An 8,987-nucleotide genomic window follows, 5' to 3' on the forward strand; every position below is an offset into this window, starting at 1 on the left:
GCAATACATCACGAGATCAACAAAATTCCTGACATTTCCACGCTCGCTTTATTTGTCACTCTTGTTTGGAACACAAATAATCGAATCAGTCGCATATGTGAATGGAAGGTTATATTTGTAAATTTTCACTGTTGTATTAAAGTTCACACAAAGGTAATTATAAATCTATAAACACTCGAAAAATATAAAATTATAATTATTTTGCAACTTCTTAAGTTCAATGTAGTTTAGCGAAGAGAGATGAGATGATAAAAAAATCAATGTTATAGTAATTTTTTTTTAATACTTTGAAAAAATTAATTTGGTAAAAATATAATAATAAAAAGTGAATAAAATAATTAAGAAAGAATTAATACAAGTACTTTATCCCTTCTTTCTATACTTTTATTTTGCATTTAACTCTTGATTTAACAAAATAAAAATTAATTGTTAAAAATATTATAAAATAAAATTTTGCCTAAAAAAAAATGGAGACTAGATTTACACGACGTTTCAAATTTTGTTTTATTTGTATTGTTTATTATTTTTTTCTTTTTTTATAAAACTCGGGGACACAGATAAATACACAAGTAACCTGGAATATTTTTCGGTTTTTTATTGCCACTGCCTTTCAGTAACTTATATCGATCTTAAAAAAGCAATCTGTTTTTTTTGCAAAATATTTCACTTTTAAACTAGTATCTAAGTCCGAGCAAAACTTGCCCCATTATTTTTCGGTGACATTTCCTTAAGCGAGAGTCTCCGGCAACAACTAATAATCAATTCAAGTATAACAGTCCTACCTCTTTCTCCGATACTTAAGAGAACAAGACCTTAGTTCAACGTACGTACGAAAACTCACTTTATCGCGCGTATCAACGAGCGAAATTGCCGCGTTAACGTCTCGGTGTTACTGAGAGAAGTCTTGAATGAAAATCATCCTCGGGGCATCAACGAGCTGGCATTCGCCACGTTGATGGTATCGTCGGCTGTGTTTGAAAGAAGTGTTAGTGCCAGTAACATTCATATTGGATCACACGGGGGGAGACACTGTGCGAGAAAGAGAGAAAGAAGGGAAGATGTAGCAAAAGGAAGGGAGACAAATAGATTGGTTTTACTGACGATTCAGATCATGCGGGGATAGAGGAGACAGACAACCTTTCACTTTTTGACAAGCTTATGTTTCTCCTTCTCCTCCTCCTCATCTCTGTCGAGTTCTCCTTTTCCTTCTATCTATTCGTGTTCTCTTTCTCTCTGTCTTCCTTTCGAACTCTCTTTTCGTCTACCTGGCAGGTGCGACCCAGACTCCTATCAGGAACCATGTACCGAATTCCATTTTGTATACATTTGCGGAGAAACGAGTTTCATTGATGGCTCAATATGCATTTTTTATTCGAATGTTTCCTCAGCTTTCTTGCTTGTTTTGTTGCGATTCCTGAATCGCTAATATTTTATAAAAACGTTATATTTCTTCAAATCTCTTTTACTCGTATTAATATATAAAATGCAAGTTTTAACTAATTTGAGAAAATTATTTTTAACCCTTAGTTAAATTACTCTTTCCCTTTCTCTCTTTTACCCGGAATTTAAATATATTTTATTTATTCATTAATCTATAATTATTATTACTCTCTACAATTACACTTATTATGTATGAAAATAAATATGTTAAGAATTGAAAATTACTAACGGTAATACCAGATAATAAATCAATCAATATAATATTTTATTATTATCTATTATTAAATTATTTTTCACGTTGACAATCATTCTCTGTTACATAAATGACACTATGTATATATCCCATTAGTATTTATATAATAAATTGTGCATAATACTTCTAACACAGATAATTCCATGATAAGTTTTAAGCAAAGATTGTCTTTTCATATATATATGACATATTAATAATATTATATTTCACACATCGGCAAAAGGAAAGGGAGAAAGAGAGAAAATATATTAGCTAATCATTTTTCTAAAATATATGTTTTTTAGGGAATATTAATTTCTTCTGAAAGCATTCTTCGCATGAGACATGAAAGAAAGTTTGATAGCCAAAGATGTATAAATATTTATCAGAGTCTTTTATTTCTCTCTCTCTCTTTTTCTCTTTCAAATACATACAGTTGTAAAATTTCGTGATTATTTTTTAGATTATTTTATTTTATTTTATTTTATTATTATTTATTTATTTTATTTTAATTTTTTTTATTTTATATAACAAATAGACTTCATTATCAATTAAATTAGTAATTATTTATTTTAAAGATTATTATATATATGTAATACATATTAAATGTATTTCAAATATCGAAGTTTTTATCAGAGTTATTGCGACTTGTCTACCGTGTTTCGATCCATAAAGTTCGTCCGGAGATGCGCTTGCGCTCTCTCTAAAGATTGGTACCTGCGCTTTGGAAGTCGTCTACCAGCTAAGTCCTCGACGCGTTTTGTTTGCTTCCTGATCTTGGACAGGATCAACAACGAAGTTATGAAAGTATCCTGAAAACACAGATGAAGATTTTGAAATGAGTCTCTCATCTTTGAAGCCAATCTGACGTATGTTAGTTTCTGGGGGAGGAACTCCAGGAAGTAACTCGGGCTTAGTCCTGAATAAGGTCTGGTCAAAATAATTTTTTTACCAATGATTTTGTGATGTTTTTCTAAAATGATAACATGTTTAAGTTTTGTGTCTAAAATAAGCTATGTATTGCTATTAATGTGTTGTAAAAATATATTGTTAATTATACAAATATAGATCTCTAATATTAAAGCAAATTACATTTAATATAAATATAACTTTAAAAATTAAAAAAAAAATCTTTATAACATCTTCTTTATAACAGAAATATTAATAATTAAATAAAAATTGAAAACAGTGTTCAAAAATTAATGCAAATTATGTTATAAGCTGGAAAACGTTAATACATATTATTATAAATTTTTTGCATTTATTGTATTAAAAAATTTAATTGTTGTATATATATTTATAGATGACGTTCGCGAATCGATTCACAAATATATTAATCTTTCTTCTTTGGACCGGCGTGATAAAATGTTACAATGTTCCTTGCACATTCAACACCATGTGCATGTGTTGGGTCCAGGATGATGATGATGATTTCACGAAGATGGACATCAGTTGCATGGGAGTTCCATTCGCACGATTTCCTGGTACGTATAAATCAATATCTTTTTTACATTATATAAATATCACTCTTAACAATAAATAAAAAAAAAAAATTCTTTGATTATTTTATCTTGAAAATATATATGCTTTCCTTCTCATTATCATTTTCTATTATGTTCAATAATATTTTATAAGTCTATATTTTTTTTCTTATCATGCTAGTAATATTACAATATATGTATACATATATCGGCATAAATTTGGAAATATAATTAAACATATTTAACATACTTATATGAAAACATTTTAGATGTATCAGTAAGCTATGTGGCGCAATTAGATATTGCTGGCTCCGGGATACGAGTGCTGGATAATGACGCACTTGCGAGTTCCGCCGGTGTCGAAGCCTTGGGATTGATGAGCAACCGGTTATCCAGCATAGGTGATAAATCTCTATTGTAAGTTTATTTTTAATTTCTTTGTACAACACAATACAACAACAAAACATACGTAGATTTATATTTTTTACGTAATAAATTTATTATAAAATAATTATCACAATATTATACTTACTTTCTCTAAATAAATGATTACTATATCTGCAAGTTTAAATTTGATTTATTAATGCTACTAATTTTTGAAAAATCCTTGAATTAAGAGATTAATACCGTTAATGCTTTCCTTGTAAGAGGTGTTACGGACAGTCTACGCTCATTGGACCTAAGCTACAACTCTCTCGAGGATGTGCCTTTCAAGGTTTTTCGTGATTTAAGAAAATTAAATTGGCTCAATATGCATAGGTAAAAATAAGTCACTTATTTCAAAAATATCATATTTATATAAAATATTATTATTATATTATACTTCTAATTTTTATTTATATATAAACAAAATATATTATTTTACTTATAAAAGTAAAAAAATTGCAAATTTTCTTATTTCTGTAATATTCCCTTATTTAAAGTCTAGCATTTTAAATAAGTTTAACAAAAGAAATGTGATTTAATAAAAAAACTGATATAATAAAACAAGATATTTTTAATATGCACGTGTAGTCAAGAAATTTGTTTATTATTAGCAATCATCTAACATCATTGGATGGCGACTGGGGCCGTACCAGAGAGACCTTGACGAACGCATTTTTCGGGGATAACTCGATCACTGAAGTACCTAGACTTTTCTCGAGTTTTGCCGCGCTGGTGTGGTTGAATCTAGATAGCAACAACATCGAAAAGCTCTCCGAGGATTCTTTGCCACCGAACATGCACACCTTGAGCATCAACAATAATCTGTTGAAAGAATTTCCGCAATCCTTAGGAGGTTTGAAAAAACTTACCTGGCTTTATATGAGAGGAAACGATCTCAAGTATCTGGAATTACCGGATTTTCTTAGTTCCGGTTTGGAATTAATCGATGTTAGCGAGAATTCCATCGAATGGATAAAGACACCTACCTTGAGCAATCGCACTTTAAAGGTGAGGGACTTTAATCTCGCTGGAAACAAATTGGCCTCATTACCCAGCAGAATGTTTGATCATCTCGAAACGAGAAGAATCCACTTGTCGTCAAATAGTATCAGAAATGTTGACAGCGAAGCCTTTCACGGTCTGGAAGATATTGTCGAATATTTGAACCTTGAAAACAACGATTTGCCGGCGGTGCCGAGCGCAGTTAGTCGATTGAGAACATTGTCGTACCTTTACTTGGCTAACAACGAGATTAGAAATATTTCCGGTGAGGCCTTTCAAGAATTTGCAGAGCATCTGAAGGCTCTCTCTCTTGCCACTAACAGTCTAGATGCAGTGCCCGTGGCTGCTTTGTCCAGGTATTCTTTTTATATAAAATTAATTCTTCGATCAAATTTTGATAATTTTGAAAAAGTAATTTTTCAAGATAATAATTGATTTTTAAAAACGTAATCAAATATATATTAAATTAAAAAAAAAACGTTATTTTCCAATAATATAATAAATAAAGTTTCTGAGCATGCATACACGTGATTATTAAAAATAATAAATAAATATTTTTACAGAAAAATATAAACGTTCTTAATATTTATAAAATTCTTTTAAAAGAAATAATATATGTAAAATGTCTTTAGCAACATAAAAATGTGTCTGTATGACTTTTCAAAAATAGTAAATTGATATGCGTGTATTCTTACATTGCATTTATGTATGAGAAGTTTTCTTATTATATAATAGAGATTGTAAAGGTCAAAATAAATTACATAGCAAAATAGCTAATGATATAAGCTAATGATATAATAATATAAGATTTTAATAACGCGGGAAGAAAATTTAATGCAATATATCTGATAATCAATCTTCGAAACAGATGCCAGAGGCTACTGCATCTGAATCTCGGTTATAACAAGATCTCTCACGTAGAATCAGGGGATTTCGAATGGGCCGAAGACCTTGAGATCCTATTGCTCAGGAACAATATCCTAACAAAACTGAAAGCTGAGACCTTCAAGGGAGCCGGTGCGTTGCCCGTAAATTGATTGCGAAAGTACTTTACCCGAAATAAAATCGATATACATCATAGTCATTAATTGAGATTAAGTTACTTGCTGTTTACGTATGGCTTTCTTAATAATAAATTGCATTAATATGAATTTTTTTCTTTAATATAATTATTTTTTAGGCAAATTAAAGGAGCTCAGTTTATCCTTCAATCACTTGACGGAACTTGATGATGACTGTTTTGTTGGAATCGAGGAGAGTCTAGACATTCTCGAATTAAGCTTCGCCTTTGCTACAGATGTTTTTCCTCAACGTGCGCTCAGGCCACTCTCGAATCTTCGTTGGCTGGTATTAGACAACAATAATTTTCAGACAATCGAAGCGACTGCCTTTTACTCCTTCCAACAACTACGTTATATTAACATGGAATCAAACAGACTGCATTATTTACCTGAGAGGATATTCCTCTCAAGCGTACATCCGGAATTAAGAGATGTCAAACTAGGATACAACTTCTTGGAAGCGATCCCAGAATCAAGTTTTCATAATCTGACTGAACTGCTATCTCTTGATTTAACCGGCAATCGAATAAAAGTTTTGACATCCGGCTCTATTATGGATTGTCCGAAACTAGTTACCATCTCATTAGCTTACAATAGAATACACAAGATGGAGAGAAATTCATTGTACGGTTTGTCCAGCTTGCGTTTCCTTCACTTGGAATTCAACAAGCTGACTGTGCTGGATTTGGCTGCTATCGCGGAAATTGGTGGCCCCGACTTTGCGTTAAATGTTTCCTATAATGCAATCGCGTACGTCGATTCAGGATCTACAATGAACAATCTTACCAGATTAGATCTTGGATTTAACAATATCAGTCATTTATCAGCAGATACATTCTATGGAACGCCCGATTTAAAAAGCTTAAATTTACGGAGCAATTTTCTTACAACGATTGATTCAGGTGAAAAAAAGAAATATTTTTCTTTCTTACTTGCAATTTTTTAAATCTAATTCTTAGAAGCTAAAACATTTTTTATTGAATATACTAAAATAATAAAATTCTTCAATAATTAGTATATATTGTTTTACAGGAACATTCGCATTCCCTCATTTGGAAATTCTGGATCTAAGTGATAACAAGATAGATACGTTGCGTAAGCAATCCTTCCACGGTTTAGAATCTCTTCAGCGATTGGATCTCGGCGGAAACGAAATCATCCAGCTGTCGACCGAACAATTTAGAAATCTCAAAAGTTTGAGAATCCTGAATCTGTCGAACAACAAAATTCGATCGTTACCGCGAGACGTTTTCGAGGGTACTAGACTGGAGATTCTCGACCTCAGTCATAACAAATTCACCGTCGTACCGTCACCGTCATTCTTAGAAGTCGCCTACACTCTGAGAGATCTCAATATGGCGGAAAACTTTTTGGATCACCTTGACTCGACCGCTTTTCCGACCTCTCATCTAGTATCCCTGGATCTCGCGCAAAATCGTCTAAGTATACTGCCAGATAATTCATTCGTCTCCTTGGGAAAATTACTCAGCTTGAATGTGTCTCAGAATATTCTTCAGGCAAATTTCAAAGAGCTGCTTCATTACTTGCCAAATCTTAGACAACTTTACATGGCTAGTTGCGGCCTTAGGAGTATACCATTACTGCCATTGACGAATTTAAATATCTTGGATCTATCCTTCAACAATGTTGACGAAACCACTGACAAACAATTTCAATATCTAGAGGGTTTAAAAATTCTTTTGTTAGTAAATAACTCATTGACATTAATGCCCGGTGTTAGATTGAACTTGTTGAGAGAGCTCGACGTATCTGGCAATCCTATCGAGGTAAAATTAAAATAAAATTGGAGAAAACGTTTTTAATTTTTCCAGAGAATAAAAAAATATTAAAAAATAATGTGTTTGCATGATTTTGCAGGAACTGACGAAGGATAGCTTCTTGGGTTATCCGAGACTAGAAAAATTAAACTTGAGAAATTTAAATCGGACCAGATTAGTGGACAAGGATTGTCTTCGACCTTTGAAATATTTGAAACACCTGCGAATTCAAACGTGGCCTCAAGCCGACGGATTCCATCTGCGTCACTTGCTGTCCGGACTACCTCTTCGAACGGTTGAGATTCAGGTGACGGAACATTTGCTGAGACATCAAATACAAAATGTCTTTACGAAACAGTTGAGAGAGTTGACGATTACCGGAAGCGACCTTGAGTTGATCTCCTCCGAAGCATTCTCTACTATCGAAGGCGGAGAATTAATATTGAGAATTAAAGATACACACGTTCAAAGGCTTCAATCGGATATTTTTTTATCATTAACGAAAAGATTGTCTCAGCTTACGCTGGATCTGAGGAACAATCATATCAACGAATTGAGTCCGTCGATAATTTATGGAAATCTTTCTTGGGAGACTGTTGGGACCAATATGGTGGCTGGTAAATTTGTAATATAATAAAAATAATATAATAAAAAATATGGATGTAAACATATTAATTTGGAAAAAAAAATAATTAAAAGTTATTATTAATTTAAATTTTGTAACGTTATAAAATTATTAAAAAATACTTATATACTATATCTACATATATACTTGCTGTAATATGTATATAAATATTTGCTCTTTCTACAGGTGGACTTCAGGTATCCGGAAATCCGCTCGAATGCGACTGTGAGATTGCGTGGCTGAGTTTATGGCTTCGCAGATGGCTCAGAGAATCCCGACAGATTCACACGGCATCGCAGTCCGATGCCAGACAACTGAGGACCATAGCTGGCCGAGCTGTGTGTACGGAAACAACCCCGTCTTATTCTTCCGATAAGGTCTTGTTAACTTTAGGAACTCCGCACACCGCTTGTCAAGCATCCGCCCTCAGTTCAGGAAATTATGAACGACTGGCGACAGCTTGGCTAGCTTTCGTCGAATTCTTCATCTTCGTTTTCATTGCTAATTAACGGCAAGTTCATATTACGACGAATAATTCTTGGGCCTAGTCTTTTTAAAAAGTTAAATGTGATTTTTTATGTAAGGGATTACCGATAAAAAAAATAAAGTTAAATAATTGTGAAAAATATTTTTTGCTACTTTTTTCCAGTCCCGAAAAACAAGAAAATATTTTTTATAAAAAGCAAAAAGCGAGAGAGAAAATAATTATTATTTTTTTCCACTTATTTCGAGAAAAATCTTTATTTACAAACATAATTGTCACATGATTCCGCTTGTGCTTTATACAAATGGCGAAGATAAAGAAAGACGAGAATGGAAAAAAATTCTTAAACGTAAATAAAGTACTTGTAAGATATATATATATATATATATATATATATATATATATATATATATAATGGAATAAAAGAGAAAAAAAATCGTGAAGAGAGGGAAAGTGTC

The 8,987-nt window shown here is 32.2% G+C and overlaps 1 protein-coding gene across 2 annotated transcripts; it reads left to right on the top strand.

Annotated features, from left to right (window-relative positions):
- The first annotated feature begins 18 nt into the window (after positions 1–18).
- LOC126857546 (chaoptin) lies at positions 19–8,827 on the top strand. Of its 2 annotated transcripts, none has more exons than XM_050607055.1 (11): positions 19–153; positions 2,309–2,600; positions 2,976–3,156; positions 3,423–3,570; positions 3,802–3,912; positions 4,191–4,937; positions 5,450–5,598; positions 5,762–6,544; positions 6,675–7,429; positions 7,521–8,037; positions 8,232–8,827. In XM_050607055.1, the coding sequence occupies exons 2-11, from the start codon at positions 2,544–2,546 to the stop codon at positions 8,552–8,554; spliced, it is 3,771 nt and encodes a 1,256-aa protein (XP_050463012.1). In that variant the 5' UTR covers positions 19–153; positions 2,309–2,543; the 3' UTR covers positions 8,555–8,827. The 2 variants fall into 2 exon arrangements, with proteins under 2 accessions (XP_050463012.1, XP_050463011.1); XM_050607054.1 differs by having other exon boundaries at positions 108–153; positions 2,299–2,600.
- The last annotated feature ends 160 nt before the right edge of the window (positions 8,828–8,987 follow it).

Source organism: Cataglyphis hispanica, chromosome 22 (genome assembly GCF_021464435.1).
Source record: "Cataglyphis hispanica isolate Lineage 1 chromosome 22, ULB_Chis1_1.0, whole genome shotgun sequence".
Taxonomy (NCBI): Eukaryota; Metazoa; Arthropoda; class Insecta; order Hymenoptera; family Formicidae; genus Cataglyphis; species Cataglyphis hispanica.

Coding starts and splice junctions, on each gene's coding strand:
- LOC126857546 (XM_050607055.1), top strand. CDS start 2,544: ATGTTAGTTTCTGGGGGAGGAACTCCAGGAAGTAACTCGGGCTTAGTC. Junction 3,157..3,422: donor TCCATTCGCACGATTTCCTG/GTACGTATAAAT, acceptor AAAACATTTTAG/ATGTATCAGTAAGCTATGTG. Junction 3,913..4,190: donor AATTGGCTCAATATGCATAG/GTAAAAATAAGT, acceptor GTTTATTATTAG/CAATCATCTAACATCATTGG.